The 20,869-nt window shown below is 41.8% G+C and overlaps 1 protein-coding gene across 6 annotated transcripts in view; it reads left to right on the top strand.

Moving 5' to 3' along the window:
• The first annotated feature begins 212 nt into the window (after positions 1 to 212).
• samd4a (sterile alpha motif domain containing 4A) overlaps positions 213 to 20,869 on the top strand; it is a 195,265-nt gene continuing 174,608 nt past the window's right edge. For 2 of the 6 annotated variants that reach the window (XM_080202729.1, XM_080202736.1), the window contains exons 1-2: positions 781 to 975; positions 1,912 to 2,451. In XM_080202729.1, coding sequence (XP_080058855.1) covers positions 2,256 to 2,451 — 196 coding nt within the window. In that variant the 5' untranslated portion in view covers positions 781 to 975; positions 1,912 to 2,255. Of the gene's footprint in view, positions 251 to 780; positions 976 to 1,252; positions 1,398 to 1,565; positions 1,729 to 1,911; positions 2,452 to 20,869 lie in introns of those variants that run through there. The other 4 variants (XM_080202731.1, XM_080202734.1, XM_080202730.1 and 1 more) reach the window with 4 other exon arrangements.

Genomic DNA, 20,869 nt, shown 5'->3' on the forward strand with positions numbered 1-20,869 from the left:
TTTCCCGCACAACCCCTGCTCCCTTATTAATCAAGATTTAACAGTAGGGATTCTACTCCATTCTATGATAATGCCTTAGTTGCACGCTTTTTAAAAAAATTTCCCGGGATGTTGTAGTTCAGATGGCCACTCGCTCCGAGCAACTCCGTGGGAGGTTGGCTCAGGGAGGGAACCGTGGGGCTAGCGGCTGACCCTGGTCACGTGCCGGGACACGGCGCGCGCGGGGAGGCTGCGCTTTCCACAGCAACAGGTAAACGCCGGGCGGCGGCCCCGGACCACCGGAGACCGAGCGGCGGCGGCGGCGAGAGTGGTAGCCTCGGGCCCTGAAGCACCGGAGACCAGGCGGCGGCGGCGGCCCCGAGCCCCCAGAGACTGGGCGGCGGCAGCACCGGAGACCGGGCCCCTGAGGCACCAAAGACTGAGCGGCGGCCCCGGGCCCCTGAGGCACCGGAGACTGGGGAGGCGGTCCCGGGCCCCTGAGGGTTCAGAGGCTGGGGCGGGTGCGCTCCCACCAGCCTCCAGAGGCCGGGTGGTGGCGACTCTTGAGGCACTGGAGGCCGGGTGGCGGCTGCTGTTAACCGAAAGTGACCGGAGAAACTTCACCTTGGTTTCCGAGTCAAACCGACATCTGTAGCTCGTGTTTGGCGAGCGCCTAGCAACCCAACCCCAGGAGGCGGGGCCCGGCCGGCTTGGGCGTCTCAGACTAGAGCGGGGGAGGGGAGGGGTAGCCCCGCCTGGTATAAATACCCGGGCGGGCGAGACGCCCGCCTCGCCCAACCCAACTCCGCCACCGCCTCTATTTTTGGCGCTGCTATGATGTAATGCTGAATGTTAACGATCCGGGGCGGGGACTGGCCTAAAAATAATTCCCAATTTGTGGGGATGGTGGAGGCTCCTGCTCCTCTGATGGACCCCAGGGAGCAGCTCCCACACGAGCAGCCGAGCTGAGCCGGCCGTGCCCAGCCTGACAAGCAGGTCGGTGTGTAGAGGGACCGAGTGGCTTGCCGAGTGCGGCGGCCGCTGCAGCTTATAACCGGGAGGAGTCTTTCTGACTCACGTTTATTAATAATCCTCACACACGCTGCGCCTTCCATGTTATTTTTAGGCGGTTTGAGAATCGCTTTCTGTTTTGGTGATCACCAGTGTTTTGGGGGTGAAGGGACGGGCTTTACTAACGTCTGGGATTAGAGAGGGGGCTTTTATTTTATCCCCAATTAAAGTGACCCATCCCCAGATATTCTCCCCCCCCCCCCGTTTTACCACCAGGCTATGTTGGAGCTAACTTTAGCTGGAGGTGGGGGAAAGGGGGCTCCTCTTTATTTTATAAACCAACCTACAATTTTAAAACATGCCAGTTTCTAAATGTCAGCTGCAGACAGGTTGCCTGTGGAGTTGCTGTAAGTTTCCGCAGTGTTGCACGGGGCAGGGCAGCCTTCATGTTAAAATGGTTAAAGGTCCACCGAGGGGGAGGGGGGGGGCTTATTCTCCCAGTTGGACATGGAAAATCCCGGACAAGGGGGCGGCTGTGGACGGCCGCGTATTTGAGGTTTTGGGCGGATAGTTTATTTTAGTCTTTAGTCAATCTGCATTGGGCCTAAACCCAGAGGAATTGCGTTTTGCATTGCTTTTGGAAGCGTTTAATCTGGCTGGCTGGCTAGCGGCTCTTCCAGTCTCTGGAATAACGTGTCGGTTCTAGAACATATCGCTTCGGGACTATTTGTGGACTGGGTGCTTTGAACTCTTAATTACAAACCTGAAGGAATTGCTGCATTATAATTTGTAATGAATGGCTAGTTACTGCAGGCAGAGGGAGGGGGAACAGAGATCCTTTGCTTCAGCGTAAAGTTTGAACTATTTATCATTCAACGACGGTATGTTTCAACAGCCGTTTTCTTTTAATTTCCTTTCCAGTTTTGACCACACATGGAAATGCAGGCGTTGAGGATTAAAACTGATATCGTGGGGAGAGAAGTTCTAAAATCCGAGATCTGCTAATTCTGACAGGTGATATACTTGTAGTGCCTGCTAGATTTTTTGGCCCTCTGTTGATTGCCTTGGAGGAAGAGGGAGCGTGTCAACGGTGACGTTATTCTACAGAAAAGGAAAGAAAAAATCGCAACTCGATCCACACAAAATGTGACAACCCCTCCTTCTACATGCTTCTGAGCTTGGTTTTTTTGGAGGGAGGGGGGTTGGCTTGTGCCGAAGAATCCCAACGATATAAACTCGCTGAGAGCTAAGGCTTTTCCTTAATCATGATGTTTCGAGATCAAGTCGGCGTTCTTGCAGGGTGGTTTAAAGGGTGGAATGAATGTGAACAAACTGTAGCTTTGTTGTCCCTGTTGAAACGAGTGAGCCGGACACAGGCTCGTTTCCTTCAGATTTGTCTAGAGCATTCTTTGTCCGATTGCACCGAGCTTCATATTCTCGAGGGAGAGGCAAATGATCCCGGTAAGTTTAATACAACTAATTATTTTTGTGCTGTCTTTCCGATATTGATGCGAAACTCTTACAATTTAGTAATTCGACAAACAAATGTTTTGTGACCCTTTAAATTAACAGTTGGCGTATTTCATTGCGGTATACAAGCAACATCACTAACGTAAGAAGTAAAACGCTTTGATGCATCTTGTTCTGCAATTTCCTGTGCAATAACCCAGTCATGTCACGTAGAGTCTGGGTATCCTGTGCTTGCTGGACAACGTGGCTTGGTTTCTTTTCCGATCCTTTCATTACACGTAGCTTTCTATTTTATCCCATACAATCGTGAATCCCTTTTAATGAAGTTATCAAATTTTCTTCGTTCTGTTTATGAATTACCCTTTTCATCTTTTAAATGCGTGTCAAAACCAAAAAAGAGAATATTTAAATCGCTACGGGCACCGTATTCTGATTTTAGGGAACGAGCCTTTTTTCACTCAAACTCCAAGAAGAGTGAAGGCCAAAAGTCTGAGACGACTTGTATATTAGAAATAAAATGTCAACTAAATATAATACAGGACCTTCTTCAGCAAAAACCTTAGAAAATATGAGGTCTGCGTTTTGAGAGAGACATATCGTCGTATTTGTAGCAGAATCTGAGGCTGAAATATTTGAAACGAATATCTTTGTACTATAATGTTTCACTCTGGCCTATGCAGCAAACACAATGTGCTAAGATTGACTTATGGAAGAGTGGAACCTGGAAGAATTCCGCCCAAATAGTTGTTTAAAATTGACACAGTTGCAGCTCCGGATCAAATTATGTATATCTTCAGTTTTTTTTCATAGGAATACAAAGGGTGTATTGGGGAGAAGTAATAGAAGTCTGTGTTCACCGATTGGTGGAATTCTTTAGGCTTGATTGCTGTAGGATACTGAACAGAGCCCTTAGTGTTTACTCAGAGAAAAGAATGCACAGTCCTCTTCCAGCTGTTCCATATTAGAGCACGGAGCCTGTAAGACTTGGCAGCTGTCTGTACTGCCATTTGCTGACAGCCTCCAGTACTGTGCTCTGCTGCTAGGATATTTATGCATGGATTCAGCAAGCACTGAGAAAACTATTCTAGTCTATGAATTTGAGATCGTATTGGGGGATGGGAAAGGAGCATTTCTATATTTCCATATAACTTGTGATTTAAGGTACAAAAATGTCAAGATTAAATTACAAAAAGACACGAGTATATTTAAAATAAAAGCAAAATTCTGTACATGTTGGAAATCTGAAAGACAAACAGAAAATTCTGGAAAACCTTAGCTGGTCTGGCAGCATCTGTGGAGGGAGAAACAGTTAATGCTTTGAGTCCAATATGGCTTCTTTGGAACTGATCATATCTAGTTTAATAAAAAGCTGGGTTTGTAGTCAAGAAATATAATTGATATGGTATGGCTGGATGAAGTTTGACATTAGTGATTTTAAATAGTTAGTGATGTATCTCTTCTCTAAAATTGTTATCCTGTTACCAATGCAGAGATCTCTTTAGAAACATAAGACATTAAAAAATGTCTTGCTTGAAGCACGCAATCTAAATGGAAATTGCATTAGCGAACAGCAGCTGGTTACCTTTCGGTGGTTGCCTTTTTCTGTTTAGAAGGGAAATCCCACCATGAAAGGTTACAAATTTTCACTTTCTACATTAGCTTCCTGCTCTATTCCGTGTGCTGTATATTCCACAATTGTATATCATAAGGAATGGATTGTATTTTGTGTAATTACATTTCCTAGGGGGGCATACTAATCAACTGTAATCAGAGTTATCATAGTTTTGAGCGGTGATGTTCAGTTCCAAGGACAAGTGTAAACTAGAAATCAGAAATAAGCTATGCAATATTTTGTGCAAACTTGGGAAACCAACTATAAACTGAGGTTCTTTTAAAATCCTAACCTGTCAATAGCAGAGTATGGCAGTCATTTAAAAAGCATATTGCTATTCAAATACTGTGATATGGTGAGTATTTGGAGAAGTAACTGTATATTGACATTGGCTCAGATAGTAACTGTTGGCCTTAAGCAGCGAGGAAAGGATATAGACTAAAGAAACTAAATTGGGTTAGTTGTTAGCTTTAAATAATTGAACTGACAACATTTAAAACTGCATAACTCTAACTTTGTTTAGCATTTCTGAAAGCAATCTTGAGTCTGAAAAGTAAGATGAGTAAATTAAATGCATTTAATGGCATAATTTAGCATTTTCCTGCTTTTGGGATAAATTTAGGAATTTTTAAGCCTTAATCATGGATGATCTGTCCCATAACCATTTTTTTCCATATCCTTTGATACCTATCTCCAAAATAAATGGTTAATTTCAATTGATCCAGCATCTGTGGACTTCTGGTAGAAAGGGAGTACCATAGTTTGATTGCCCTTTGTGTGCATCCTGATTTCATTCCTAAGTAACCTAACTCTAATATTATGTCCTCTTCTGAATTCCTCCACGAAAGGAAATAGTTTCTCTGTATTTACCCTATCAGATCATTTTTAAAAAAATTTTAAACACATTGATTACATCATTCCTTAACCTCCCAAATTTTGAGGGAATCCAAGCAAAGCCCTTCATAATTTAACACTTAATCCTGGTATCATTCTAGTGAATCTGCACCTAAGCCTTTTCCCAAAAAAAGTTTCCTGTGACCAGAGCTGATGCAGTACTACATATATGTTTTAACAAGGCTTTCTACAACAAAAGCAGTATTACTTTTAATTTCTGAATTCCATTGAGATAAATTTCAACATTCCATTAACCTTTTTTTGGGGCACTTAGTTTGTTGGATACAGTTAACTCCATACAGGCTTGCCAGCTCCTACCATCCAAAATCCTCATGACTTTCATCTCATGGTTTGCTCTTAATGAAGCTCATACAACTGAGAGGGAGATTTACAGCCTGGAAGTTTTGAGCCATCAGATTAGGGAATAGGAACAGGAGTAGGCCATTCAGCCTGCCAAACCTGCTCCACCATTTAATGTGATCATGGGTGATTGGACTATCCCCATAACCCTTTGTTTTCGGCATTCTGTTACTCAGATTATTGAATTGTCTTGCTTTTGATAACGACTGCCTTTACTTTTTAAATTGATTTTGATTGACATGTAAAATATAGGCAAATCTGTAGGATCTGAGAAGAAGTCTAATAACGCGCATTGTTAGTCTAAGCTTTGTTTGCATGCTAGTCTTGAGTTATTTGCTGAGACTTCAGTCAAAATAGGAAAGCCATCATATGGGGACACATGTTCTCGTGGTGGATTTGACTCCACAGCTTGTTTATATAATGCTTTTTGTATTCTCTGCATGAGTCAAAGTGCTTCAGTCAATTAGAACTTTTGAAGCATAGTCACAGTTATAATGTAGGAAGACATGACAGCCAATTTGCTCATGGCTAAGTCCCATAAATAGCAGCATCTTATATAGTACCTTTGAACATAAAATGCCCCAAGGCTCCTCACGGCAAAATTCTAAACCAGATAAGGCAATATGAGGTCAGATGACCAAAAGCTTAGTTAAAGAAGTAAGTTTTAAGGAGTGTCTTAAAGGAGAAAAGTGAGTTGGAGGTGTAAAAGGAAGGACATTGTCAGAACTAGGTAACTGAACACACAGCCACCAGTGGTGAACATAAGAAATAGGAGCAGGAGTAGGCCATTTAGCCCTTCGAGCCTGCCCCGCCGTTCAATAAGATCATGGCTGATCTGTCGTGTCTCAGTTCCACATTCCCGCCCTCTCCCCACAACCCTTAATCCCCTTGCCTATCAAAAACCTATCAACTCGCGTCTTAAATATATTTAGCGAGGCAGCCTCCACCACTTCAACGGGCAGAGAATTCCAGAGATTCACCACCTTTTGAGTGAAGAAGTTCCTCCTCAACTCCGTTCTAAACCGCCCCCCCTTTATCTTGAGGCTGTGCCCTCTAGTCCTACTGTCTTTTCTGAGTGGGAAGAGCCTCTCCACCTCTATCCTATCCATCCCATTCATCATCTTCTATGTCTCAATGAGATCTCCCCTCATTCTTCTAAACTCCAACGAGTACAAGCCTAGCTTATTCAGCCTCTCCTCATAGCTCAACCCCCTCAACTCTGGTATCAGCCTAGTAAACCTCCTCTGCACTCCCTCCAAGGCCAAAATATCCTTGCGTAAGTGCAGCGACCAGAACTGCACACAGTACTCCAGCTGCGGCCTCACCAATGCCCTGTACAGTTGCAGCAAGACTTTCCTACTCTTATATTCAATCCCCCTCACTATGAAGGCCAGCATCCCATTCGCCTTCCTGACCACCTGCTGCATCTGCAGGCTGGGTTTTTGCGACTCATGCACAAGGACCCCGAGGTCCCTCTGCACCGTCGCATGCTGCAGTTTTTTGCCATGTAAGTAATAGTCCTTCCTACCATTATTCCTACCAAAGTGGACAACTTCACACTTGCTAACATTAAATTCCATTTGCCAGTTCCTGGCCCATTTGCCCAGCCTATCTAGATCCTTCTGCAGACTTTCCACACCCTCCGCGCAATTTGCTGTTCCACCAATCTTGGTGTCATCAGCAAATTTCGACACCATACACTCGGTTCCCTCCTCCAGATCGTCTATATAAATGGTAAATAGCTGAGGTCCCAGCACCGACCCCTGGGGCACTCCACTAGTCACCAACCGCCAATCCAAATAGCACCCACTGACCCCCACCCTCTGCCTCCTATTTGACAGCCAATCCCCTATCCATGCTAACACCCTACTCCCAACTCCATGCCCCCTGACCTTCTGTAATAATATAAATGGTAAATAGCTGAGGCCCCAGCACCGACCTCTGGTGGAGCGATTTGAGATTGGGGATGCACTAGGAGACCAGAATTAAATGAGGATAGATATACCGGAGGGTTGTGAGACTGGAGGATTTTACAGAGATGGGGAGAGTCAGATCATAGAGGAATTTGAAAACCAGGTAGAGAATTTTCAAATTAAGATGTTGCTCGACTGGGATCTAATGTAGGTCAATGAGCACAGGGGTGATAGATGAGTCAGGACATTGGCAGCAGAGTTTTGGATGACCTCAAAACTGAGGAGATTGTGGGACACCAGCCAGGATGCATTGGAATAGTCACATCTAGAGGTAATAAAAGCATGATTTTGCATTTCAGCAGCAAATGAACTGAAACAGTGGTGAAGTAGGAAGATGTTTAGAAGCTGTATTAGTTATGGCATGAATATGTGGTCAGAAGTTGAGATGGGGATCGAATATTGTGGACAGATAGTTGTTAAGGGGGAATTGCAGTTGGTAGCTAGAGAACAGAGTTTGGAGTGGGGACCAAAACGAAATGTAAACAATGGCTTCAGTTTTTGATTATTATTGGATAAGCAGTCAAACAAATTAGCAATAGTGGAAGGTTGAGGGGAAAGAGTTGGATGTCATAGTATTATTTTTTTACAAGGATGTTAATGCTTTCAAATGATACCTTCAAGGGATAGTATGTAGATGAGAAATAAGTTGGGGTGGGAGGGAGGGGGGATGTCAGGAATAGATCCGAAGGTAACGTTGTGGGAGCGGGAAACAAGGTTATTGTAAATGATACCCAGTCTATGATGAGATAAATAAGAATGAAACCAAATGAGAGCTGGATGACTGGAGAGGTGTTGGAGGAGAGTATGTTCAGCTGACCAAAGACTGCAGACAGGCCAAGAAGGACAAAGAGGGGAGTTTGCTTTTGTCAGTTATATAGGATATCATTTGATACTTAGTCATTTGCCTTATTATCAGTAAATCTATTTAGTTATTTTGGTTGAGGGATAAATATTGGTCAGGTCACTAGGCAAACTCTTCTGCGAATAGAACCATTTGGAACTTTTATGCCTGCCTGAAAGAGCAGATAGTTTGTGTTAATAATCATCCAAAAGACAGCACCCTCAGTACTGTACAGAATTCAGCTTATTCAAGTATTGCCCTTTTGACTCTGAAGTGAAAATCCTATCAATGTTTTGTTTCTTTGTTTTAAAATCAATGCAGCAGATGTTTTGAGCAGCCTAGTACATTTACTGCAATGGGATTTTAATATTTTTTTGTTTTGACACTCATACATTCACACCTGTACTTTATACATGTATTCAAGTAGCTGCAAATTCACATCAAGTGCTCCCTTTCATTTTAATTATCATTGTATTAAACTCATAGACTTGGGTGGAAAAACTTGACTTTTCATCTTCCTCAGTTTTGCATTGTAGAATGAATTTCCAAACAAGCAGAGAAACACTGTAACTTTTAATGGTAACATTGTAGTATAATTAAATTTACCAGTGGAATACACCTGGGATTTATCATAATCTAGAAAGTAGAGAAATTGAGGAATTTGCTAATTTATTTCTGTTTCAATACAAACAAAAACATCTTCCTCCCTCATCTGAGCATTGACAGATTTGCCTCTTTAAAATCTTGACTACGTTTCCCAAAACTCCAATAGTACGTACTTTCATGAAACATTGTGCAGTGAACAGAATCACGCACCCTTCTTGTTAATGCCAAATATCTATGGCAAAAGTAAATCTTAATGGCATTTCCAACTGCCTGTAAATAACTTCTCATAATGGGAATAATTAAACATGATAAAGTCCTGCATGTGAGGAGAAGAAAATGTAGCATTTTTAAGTCTATGCTGATACGTTCTGACATTTTCAGTTGCTCTCAAATCCGTCAAATGTGTAATGCTTTTACTTCATATGAAACTGATCTTTAAAGAAATTGAATAGGTCAAAAAAATTATAATTTCTGAGGTCTTGAATTTATTCAATTATTAGCTTAAATTCAGTCTGATGGTTCATTTAAACTAATAATATATCTAATATACTAAACTTCTTAATTTTTTCTGCAAAATTCTTTACATTTGACATTTACAAAGTACTCAAATCATGAATATACTACAGATAAGCCAGAGACTATTTAAATAAATATGCAGGTGTTGGACGTGTTTGCGGTGCACAGCATGGGTGTTTGCCAGGGCTCAGTTGATAGCACCCTTGCCTCCAAACTGCAATTTTCTGGGTTCAAGTCCCACTCCAGGACCTGAATGCAGAAGTCAAGGCTGCCACAGTGCAATACTGAAAGAGCACTGCTGTATTCGAGGTGCTGTTTTTCGGAAAAACACAATTTTCATGAGTGATCACAGAATCAACTGAAAAACTAGAAATCTCAAGGTCTTTAATTAGGCATCAATTTCTTTTTTTGAAAGGTGTACATGAGCTTTTGCCTCCATAATTCTGTTTGGCATCATCTCTCCTCAACCCTTTGATTGTTGTAAAGTGTAATTCAGCAATGGATTTTTAAGAAACCTTTTGGCTTGTATATCTGAAGATCAGTTTCAGATTCTTACATTGAGCTGTAAATATCATGCAAGTATCCCAATAGATGCATTGATGTAATTTTAATGCAGCTGGTCACACTTCTCAAACCTAATCAATTGCAAAATTTTAAAAACAACTTTGAGTAAACCAAGGTTCTTTAATTGAAATTAACTTTATGAACCTAGCACGAACAGAGAATCATAGAATCCCTACAGTGAAGAAGGAGGCCATTTGGCCTATCGAGTCTGCACCAACCACAGTCCCTGTGGGGTTAATCACAATCCCGCATTCAGTTCCTATTAATACAGTAATCAAAATGAGAAAGCGTATGTTATTAGCTTATGCAACTACAAATAGTCCCGGCCATGTAATTTGTGTTTGATACACATTTCTTTAATTTGGTCAGCCCTCTCAATCAAGGAATGACAAAAAAAAATGTGATTAGTATTGGTTGAACCCCATATTCAAGTATTTATGTAATGACCAGAGGCAGAGTGAGAGTTTCTATACTGGTTTTATTTTCAACTGAGTAAGGAGTATATTACTAATGCGTTATCCAGATGATCTTGATTATCCATTTTGGTATGACGATTCAAGGCATGGACATTAACTTCTATGGGTTTGGTGGAATCTAGGGAGAAAAGCGGAATTAAGTTTCAAGTCTGTAACCTTTTATTGGTTCAGATGAAAAATCATAGATTTAAAACAACTTTTTATTTAACCACAGATGCTGCCAGACCTGCTGAATGCTTCTAGCATTTTCTGTTTTCATTTCAGATGTACAGCATCTGTATGATTTTGTTTTTCTACATTAACTTTGGGTAAATTGTTATATTTCAAATCATGGATGATCTTGTCAAAATCCATTTTCATTGGTTGTTTTTGGAGGATTGTATTGCACAATTAAAAAAATTCTTAACCAATCGGATTGTTCTCTTGGTGTCATTCGTCTTTGTCTTCATCGATCTGTCTTTGTTTCCATTGGGAAAAACTCAATTTGAATTGAAACTGAAGTACGAGGAATTAAGTATTCATGCTGAACTTTCTCCGAAATTGCATACTGTTTTGGAAAACAGAAACTAAACTTGAAAGATTTCTAAGAAATAAATCTACATCTTAATCCTTGCAAATAAAGGTGGCGTCAAATTGAAACACTATCAGTCATGAAGCGCACAACTTTGAAAAATGACTAATTTTGAATTCTGCTTTGCCAGAAATCTCATTTATGTAAACTTGAGTTAATTTTCTGGAGAGAAGAGGAAATCCCTTGTCTACTTTTTTTTTAAAGTGGTCCTAGTTCTAGATTTATTATCATCTGCTTTATAACTAGATTCAAATGAACAGTTCTTGCATTTACATCTAAATATAGTTCTATGCATTCCTTTTCTTCTGTATCATCTTGAAAGAATGGATTCCTTCCTGGTGAGTACAGTTTCATAGGCATTATTGCCCTCTCGTATTTTCTCAACTAGTTAAGCTTGGCAATGGGAAGTCTTTATTGTGAAGCCTGATTGTGTTTTGAATGTAAATCTCCAGCAGGGGTCAGTAGATAACATTCCAGCATGGTAACTGAAATTTCTTGGACCATGAGTATATTTGAATCTCACTTCTTGTATTAAGATGAGCATCAATGTGCTTACACAGTGAGAGGGTGAAATACAGATCACATGCTATTATCATCTTTCTGATCTGCTAGTTATAATAATCTGCTGGTCAGCATAAGATTTAATAACTGTTTCACCACTGTCATTAGCTTTTTTTCCATCCCTACCCACCCTAAGATGTGGTTTATATGATAAGTGAAATTGTCAGGAAAAGAACTGATGACCTGTTTTCCTGGAACTTGTGCTGTCATGTTTTTGCCCACTCTTCCCCCTCACTGTAACATTATCTGTATTGTAGAGTGGTTAAAGCACAGAAAGGCAGTGTGGCTTGTCTGTGCTGGCTCCCTGCAAGATAAAATGACCTACTCCTACTCAACTGCCTTTCCTTCACTGTCCTGGAATTTTTTCTGTCTAGAGAATTCTCCAATTCTTTTTCGAAGATTAGAAATAATCATTGAATGTATGATGTTCCAAGATCGCGTCAGAGTGAGGTGACTTCTTGCAAGCTGTGCCCGGCATGTCTTTTATGAATGGTATGTTTTATTTGTATAGCGTGCAAGAAACAATACTTTTCACTATGTTAATACATGTGACAATAAATCAAATCAAATGTGTACCACTTTTTCAAGTTTATAAAGTTCAGTTTGATGAACTAGCCAGTGCAGATTTATTTATTACCCTCTACTGAGAGTGTCCTCAGGGTAGCTAGAATGAAACTGGAGTTATGTGTGCACTGGCTCAAAACTGTGGTTTTCTACAAGGTGGTGAAACCAACTTTGAATGCCATGGAGAAATGGAATAATTTGGAAGGTCATGAAATATGTGGTTATCAGTCAGTTAAGCATAGAGGGTGGTTAGCAAGGTGAAGCGGCTTTCAGAGATGCTTATACAAGACCTAGCCATGATAGGTAAATGTTTGACCTCTTTGGTAAAAGGGCAGATCATAATTGGCTTACTTGGCATTACACTTCTCTCCAGCTTCACAGGTTTAAGTTTGAGCCGAACCTGAACCTAAACCTAAACTAGGATTGCACTGATTGTTCAAAGGGTGGTGAATCTCTGGAATTCTCTGCCCGTTGAAGTGGTGGAGGCTGCCTCGCTAAATATTTTTAAGATGCGGGTTGATGGGTTTTTGATAAGCGAGGGGATTAAGGGTTATGGGGAGAGGGCGGGAATGTGGAACTGAGCCACGACAGATCAGCCATGATCTTATTGAATGGCAGGGCAGGCTCGAAGGGCTAGATGGCCTACTCCTGCTCCTATTTCTTATGTTCTTATGTTCTATGTTGTGGAAAGAAATATCACAACACCAATAAATTTGTTGGACTTTAAGTTGGTGTTGTGAGATTTCTTTTTGTTTTGCCCCAGTCCAACGCTGGCATCTCCACATCATGCTATACTGTGGACATGCTTCATTGTGGAAAGTACAAACTTTAAGGTGAGAAACTTGAAGGTCATTTTTTTTTTCCTCTTGTTTCGATGGATAGCAAAGTTCCCGTTGGACAAATTGAGGAATTACAGGATTGTTACTATGCAGAAGAAGGCCATTTGGCCTCTTGTGTCTACACTGGCTTGCCAGATGCACTTAGTGCCATTATCCTACCTTCTCCCCATAACCCTTTCTTCCTTTTCAGATAACAATCTAATTCCCTTTTGAATATTTCAACTGAATATGCCTCCACCATTCTCTAGGGCTGTGCATTCCAGATCTTAACCACTCGCTGAATGAATTAACTTATTTCTCATGTTGCTTTTGCCAATTACTTTGAATCTGTGCCCTCTTAGTCTCAATTATTTCACAAGTGGGAAGAGTTTCTCCCTATCTGCTCTGACCAGATCTTTCATGGGTTTGGATGCTCTATCAAATCTTCTGTCTGCTGTCTTTTCTCTAAACTAAATCACTTCATATTCTCTGCATTAAATTTCATTTGCCACCTGTCTGGCCATTCCATCAACTCGTCTGTGCTTTTGAAGTTTTACACTCAGTTTGAAATGCTTTCTAATTTTGTATCATTTGCAAATTTTAAAATTGTGCCTTATGCACTAAGGTCTAGGATAAAAACATACATCAAGAAATGCAAGGGTCCCAACACTGACCCATGGGAATCTCCAATACAAACCTTCCTCCAGTCTGGAAAAATATCGTAATTCAGTTCCCTCAGTATCACTGGATGCATCTCATCTGCTTCTGGTGCCTTATCAAGTCTAAGTACAGACAGACTATCCCATGCTGCCTTATTAGTTTTAATCTCTTCTGGTGTCTGAAATTTCATTCTCTTTCACCTGGGTAGCATCTTTGTCCTTAGTAAAAGCAAATGCAAAGTACTCATTTAATTTATGTCCTCTGCTTCTGTGCATAAATCCCCCTTTTTTTTTGTCCCTAATTGGCCCTGCTCCTCTCACCGCCCTTTTACTATTTATATGCCTACAGAAGACTTTAGGATTCCTTTTTGTTGTTTGCCAGTCTCTTTTCGTTTTTCTTCTTTGCTTCACTTGTTTATTTTTTCACGTCCTCTCTGAACCTTCTGTACTTAGCCTGATCCTCAGTTGTGTTTTCTACCTGACATCGGTCATGAATACGCTTTTTAAATCTTAATTTTATCATCTCCCTAGGGTGCTCTCACTTTGTTTGTGCTATCTTTCCTTTTTGCAGCTATATACCTGAAACGGTTAGAATATTTTACCTGGGAATTTCATACATGGCGGAGTGAGACTGTGAAGGGGGTGACATTTAAAAATTAGGATCTTGTATTTTTTTTGGCTTTTCGATGCAAATACTTAATATTTTGGAAAAAAGATGCATATTTTTTAAAAAAATTAGATATCAATATTAAATCAATTTTCCAAATTACGTGGCCAGACAAAACAGCTGGCAAAGGGTGTGTCGTAGAAATGAGTGGCCTGCCACTGTCTAGCCATATTTGGTATTACAGTGTAGTGGTTATGATGCAGAGCTAGGAGTCCAGATATCACAACTTCAGATTTCTTAGTCAAAATGTGAAATGGAATGTAACATATTTGATTTTGTTTTAAATTTGGATTGTTTTTCGAAAAAAAATTTCCATTAATGTTCTGTCACCCTTCCCTGATCTGGCCTTCATATTTTTCAGAAGAACAATAATTGGTTGATTGTTAATGTCATTAAAGGGATGAACCACAATGCAACTTTGTTAGTATTTCCCAAGTCCTGATATGACCCTTTTTAAAACACATAGCTACGTAACACTGTACTATCAGTTATCAGCCTTTTAATGCACCATAGCTTTGCCTATTCCTTTTAAGCTTGATTTGATTAGTGGTGAAATTTCCTAGCTGTGACTCTTGATAGATGATTCGCAATGTGCATTTGAGTTGCTCATTTGTTAACTGAAATTCTCCCTCATGACACTGCTGCTGCAATCTTTGTCCTCTATAGTTGGAATCAGCAGCGACAGCATCTTGGGGGACTAGGTTGAGGAGTTTGGGCTTTACTCAAATTGAACATTTATATTTTTAATATAAGTACTCGAGCTATTAGTGAAGCCATTAAAAGAAATATTTATACTGCCCCTCCACTTGTCATGACCAGACCCTGAATTCATTATTGTAAATCAGTATTTTCTTGTATTGAGTGTTACTGTGAATTACAGGATTCTTCGTTTTGTGCTATGTAATACTAATAAGGGAGATCTATTGGTAATGCATCAACATGTCATCAGTTGTCCCTTGATTGGCGGATAATGTCTACCCGTGGTCGTATGTTTCTGCCATCAATCTGTTCTTGACCACAGATCTTTGGGGCAGGGTGTTTCACGAGGTAATGAGCCATGGAGTGTAGGATTTGCTTTTCTTTCCTCTCTGCCACCACTCTAACTCATCATTAAGATGTTATGACTGAGAGCATGATGCAGCTTGAGGACAAGTTGTCACAATCTGAATGATTGGTGGCAAGCTCCTCCTTGTCATTAATGTCAAAGCTTTTGCGGATCAAGGAGAGGCTTTGAACACAGGTCATTTGGTTATTTAAGAAAACAGAACCTGGTGGGAGAGATGCTTTGGCCATCCAGGCCCTGGGCACTGTGTCCAGTCCATCGAAATTGATTGTTGCAGAAGTTGTTGCTCCACGACTATGACTGTATAGCGGGTAGAGGAAGAGCCCTTCCAGAGGAGGAAGAACGTAGCAGAGAAACTTCACTGAGGAGCATTCTGGGAAGAGTGTTGCAGTCACCTCGACTGTACAGTGAGTAGAGGAAGAACTGGTGTCGAGAGCATCTGTGAAGTGGAAAGTAGCAGGTGTAGAGAGGTGGTCACCACTGGCAGGAAGAGGACTGGTGACCACCAGACAGGGCAAGAGAGCTTGGTAGACAGTGCAGGAATCTCCTGTGGCTATTTCCCCCACAAAACGAATATACCGTTGTGGATACTGTTGAAGGGCATGGTCTTTCAGGGGAAAACAGCAACAGCCAAATCCGTTGCACCAAATTTGGATCTGGTGCAGAGGAGAGGAGTAAAAAGTATGGGAATGAAATCGTAAAAGGAGATTCAATTGTAAGGAGAATAGATGGGCATTTCTGTGGCTGCAAATGAGACCCCATGATGGTATGTTGCCTCCCTGGTGCTAGAGTCAACGATGTCTTGGAGTGGCTGCAGGACATTCTGAAGGGGGAGGGCGAACAACTAGTGGTCATAATACACATTGGTACAAGTGACATAGTTTTAAAAAAAGGGATTAGACCCTAAAAGTAAAATTTAGAGAGTCAGAAAGCAAGCTGAAAAGTAGGACCTCTAAAGTTAGTGATCTCAGGATTACTACCTGAGCCAATGCTTGTCAGAATAGAAACAGTAGGATACATAGGATGAATACGTGGTTGAAAAAGATGTGAGGGGGAGGGTTCAGATTCCTACGGCATTGGAAATGGTTCTGGGGGAGGTGGGACCTGTATAAGCTGGATGGGTTATACCTGGGCAGGATCAGGACTGATGTTCTGGTTGCAGATGGGGTGTAGTATTGCTAGAGTGGTTGATGAGGATTTAAACTAATATGGCAAGGGGATGGGAACATTTGCAAGGATTCAGAGCAGGAGGAATTAAGTACAAGAGGAAAAGACAGTAAGGAGAATAAGGAAAGTGATGGGCAGAGAAATTAAGGACCGAGCCAAAAAAAAGGAAAGGGAAAAGAATGCTCGGAGCATTTGAAACACTTGGTTGCACAGGTAGATATAAAGGGGTATGATATAGTTGGCATCATGGGGACATGGCTTCAAGGTGAGCAAGGATGGGAACTAAGCTTTGAGGCTATTCTGTGTTTAGGAAAGACAAAACAAAAAGGAAAAAGTGATCGAGTTGCATTGATGATCAAAGATAATATCGAGGAAAAAGTATTAACATGATGTGGAATCTGTATGGGTCGAGTTAAGAAACACAGGGCAAAAAACATTGGTGGGAGTGGTACGTGGACCACCAAACTGTAATGTTGGGAAAAGCATTAGACAGGAAATCGGAGATGCAGCTATTAAGGAAAATCTTATTATTGGGTGACTTTAATCTGCATATAGATTTGGAGAATCAAATTAGTCACAGTACAATAGAGGAAGAATTTCTGGAGTGCATACAGGATGGTTTTCTGGAACAATACGTTGAGAAAGCAACAAGGGAGCAGGCCATCTTGGACTGGGTGTTGTGCAATGAGGAAAGGATTAGTTGGCACTCTAATTGAGAGAACCCTTGGGGATGAGTGACAATAAAATGATAGAATTCTTTGTCAAGATAGATAGTGATGTAGTTAATTCTGAGAGTAGGGTCCTGAAACTCAAAGGTAACTATGATGGTATAAGTAATAATTTGGCCATGATGGACTGGGAAACATTACTGAAAATAAAGACAGTGCACAGGCAATGCAAGTATTTAAAGAACAAATAGGTGAACTCCAGAAGTTAATTGTCTCTGTTTTCTGCAAGAATGGTAAGGGAGTTGTGGCAAAACCATGGCTTACAAGGGAAGTTAGTGATACTATCAGATTCAATGAAGAAGCATACAAGTTGGCAAGAGAAAGTAATAGACATGAGGATTGGGAGCAATTTAAAATTCAGCGAAGGATTGATTAAGAAGTGAAAAATAGAGTATGAAAGTAAGCTAATGGGGAACATAAAAACTTAGTTTCTATAGGTATGTAAAGAGAAAAAGATTAGCCCCTTACAGTCAGAACATAAGAATAGAACATAACATAAGTAGTACGAGCAGGAGTAGGCAATCTAGCCCTTCGAGCCTGCCCCGCCATTCAATAAGATCATGGCTGATCTGAAGTGGCTCAGTTCCACTTTCCCGTTTTCTCCCCATAACCCTTAATTCCCTTGCCTATCTACCCGTGACTTAAATATATTTAGCAAGGTAGCCTCCACCACATCAACGGGCAGAGAATTCCAGAGATTCACCACCCTTTGAGTGAAGAAGTTCCTCCTCAACTCCGTTCTAAACCGCCCCCCCTTTATCTTGAGGCTGTGCTCTCTAGTCCTACTGTCTTTTCTGAGCGGGAAGAATCTCTCTACCTCTACCCTATCCATCCCCTTCATTATCTTATACGTCTCTATAAGATCCCCCCTCATCCTTCTAAACTCCGACGAGTACAGACCCAGTCTATTCAGTCTCTCTTCATAGTCCAACCCCCTCATCTCTGGTATCAGCCTAGTGAACCTCCAAGGCCAAAATATCCTTGCGCAAGTGCGGCGACCAAAACTGCACACAGTACTCCAGCTGTGGCCTCACCAGTGCCCTGTACAGTCGCAGCAAGACCTCCCTGCTTTTATGTTCTATCTCCCTCGCTATAAAGGCCAGCATCCCATTCGCCTTCTTGATCACCTGCTGCACCTGCAGACTGGGTTTTTGCGACTCATGCACAAGGACCCCCAGGCCCCTCTGCACCGTAGAATGCTGCAGCTTTTCGCCCTTTAAATAGTAATCCCTCCTACTATTATTCCTGCCAAAGTGGATAACCTCACACTTGCTAACATTATACTCCATCTGCCAGGTCCTCGCCCACTTGCTCAGCCTATCTAGATCCCTCTGCAGACTTTCCACACCCTTCGCACAATATGCTTTTCCACTCATCTTTGTGTCATCAGCAAATTTCGACACCCTACACTCAGCCCCCTCCTCCAGATCATCTATATAAATGGTAAATAGCTGAGGCCCCAGCACCAATCCCTGCAGCACTCCACTCGTCACCAACCGCCAATCAGAATAACACCCATTGATACCAGAAACTGGAGAATTCATAACAGGGAATAAAGAAGTGGTCGAGGAATTGAATTTGTACATTATTAATGCCTTCCTTTATGAAGGTTGAAGCAATGTACCAGGTTTTAGTGAGGAGCTGAAGGAAATCAGAATTGGGAGAGAAATGGTTTTGGGGAAATTGATGGAATTGAAGGTAAATAAATCTCCAGGTCCTGATAAAATCTTCATCCCAGAGTACTTAAGGAAGTTGCCCTGGAAATAGTAGATTCACTGGTGGTTATTTTGCAAAATTCTTTGGACTGGTTCCTATAGATTGGAGGGTAGCTAATGTAAACACGCTTTTCAAAATGGGAGGTAGAGAGAAAATGAGAAACCAGACCAGTAAGCTTAACAGTTGGTACTGGTGAAGTTGATAGAGTCCATTATCAAGGATTTCATAACTCTGCATTTGGAAGGCAGTGATATAATCAGACAAAGTCAGCATGGATTTACAAAAGGGAAATCATGCTTGACCAATCTATTGGAATTCTTTGAGGATGTAAGTAGAAGAGTTGACCGAGAAGAGGCAGCGGATGTGGTTTTTTTTTAGACTTTCAGAATGCTTTCGACAGGTTTCACATAACAGACTAATATGTAAGATTAAAGCACGTGGGATTGCAGGTAATATCGTAAAATGTGTAGAAAACTAGTTGGCATAAATGGGCCGTTTTCTTATTGGCATTTAGTGACAAATGGGGTTCCACAGGGAACTGTGCTAGAACCCCAACTTTTTGCATACATTAATGATTTGGAAGGGGGAACTGAATGTATCATCTGCAGGTTCGGAGAAAATATAAAGTTGGGTGGGAGTATGAGCTGTGAGGAGAATGCAGAAATTCTTCAGTGTGATTTGGACAGACTGAGTGTGTGAGCATATGCGTGCCAGATGCAGTATAATGTGGATAAACATGAGGTTTCCACTTTAGTAGCAATAGTAGGAAGACAGATTATTGCTTGAACAGGTGTAAATTGAAAGAGGTGGGTACCCAGCGAGATCTTGATGTCCTCGTCCATCAGTCGCTGAAAGTAAGCGCGTAGGTACAGCAGGCAGTAAAGAAGGCAAATAGTATGATGACCTTCATAGCGATAGGATTTGAGGATAGGGATGTTTTGCTGCAATTGTATAGGGTGTTTGTTAGGCCACACCTGGAGTATTATGTGCAGTTTTGGTGTCCTTATCTGATAAAGGATGCCTTAACTACAGTTGTTGTTCGTCCATCGTCATCGATGAGGACCTCTACACTGTTGGTCATTTTGCGGCTGGTTGCGGTGTGTCTGAAGATGACTGATCAGGCCAGTTCGGGCACGGAATGTCCTGGCACATGTTGGACAGACTTGTGTAGACACCGTAGTTGTTGCGCTGGTGGCTGTGGACTTGCGCACCTCGCGTTTAAGTTGTGCTTCAGCAATACACTTTGCTTCGTGAGCTTGACAGCCTTTGTGGATGAGGCAGCGCCAGGTAGGGCGGTTTTGTGCCAGCATTTTCCAGGTGGTTGTGTCAATGTCAAGCGACTTCAGGGAGGCTTTGAGTTGTCTTTGAAACGTTTCTTCTGCCCTCCATGCGAGCGTCTTCCAGCAGAGAATTTCCCAAAAAGGAGCTGCTTGGGTATGCGCTCATCTGACATACAGATGACATGACTTGCTCACTGGGTCTGTGGTGTCATCAGCAGTGTGTGGACTGATGGTAGACTTGCTTTAGAGAGAACTTCAGTGTGTGGTACTTTGTCTTGCCATCTGATGCGTAATATTCTGCGAAGACAAGTCATGTGGAAATGATTGAGCTGTCTTGCGTGCCTGCGATACACAGTCCACGTTTCACAGGCATACAGGAGGGTAGTGAGTACCATGGCGCTGCGGACCTTCAGTTTTGTTGCTGGACTGATTCCTCGATGTTCACATACAGTGGAGCGCAGTCTACCAAAAGCAGAACTTGCCTCTGCTATTCTGCAGTTAACTTCTGCATCAATAGTCACTGCTTGGGGGAGGGTGCTGCCAAGGTAAGTGAACTGATCCACTGCCTGTAGCTTCTGCCCTTTGATTGTGATTATGGGTTCTGTGTACGGTGCATGAGGAGCAGGCTGGTGCATGACTTTGGTCTTTTTAATGTTGATGGTGAGTCCAAAGTTGTCACAAACCATGGAAAATTTGTCCATACTGACTTGCATCTCTGGCTCTGAGCCAGCATACAGGGAGCAGTCATCGGCATAGAGGAAATCCCGCAGAAC

Source organism: Carcharhinus amblyrhynchos, chromosome 14 (assembly GCF_965287045.1).
Source record: "Carcharhinus amblyrhynchos chromosome 14, sCarAmb.v2.hapA, whole genome shotgun sequence".
Classification (NCBI taxonomy): Eukaryota; Metazoa; Chordata; class Chondrichthyes; order Carcharhiniformes; family Carcharhinidae; genus Carcharhinus; species Carcharhinus amblyrhynchos.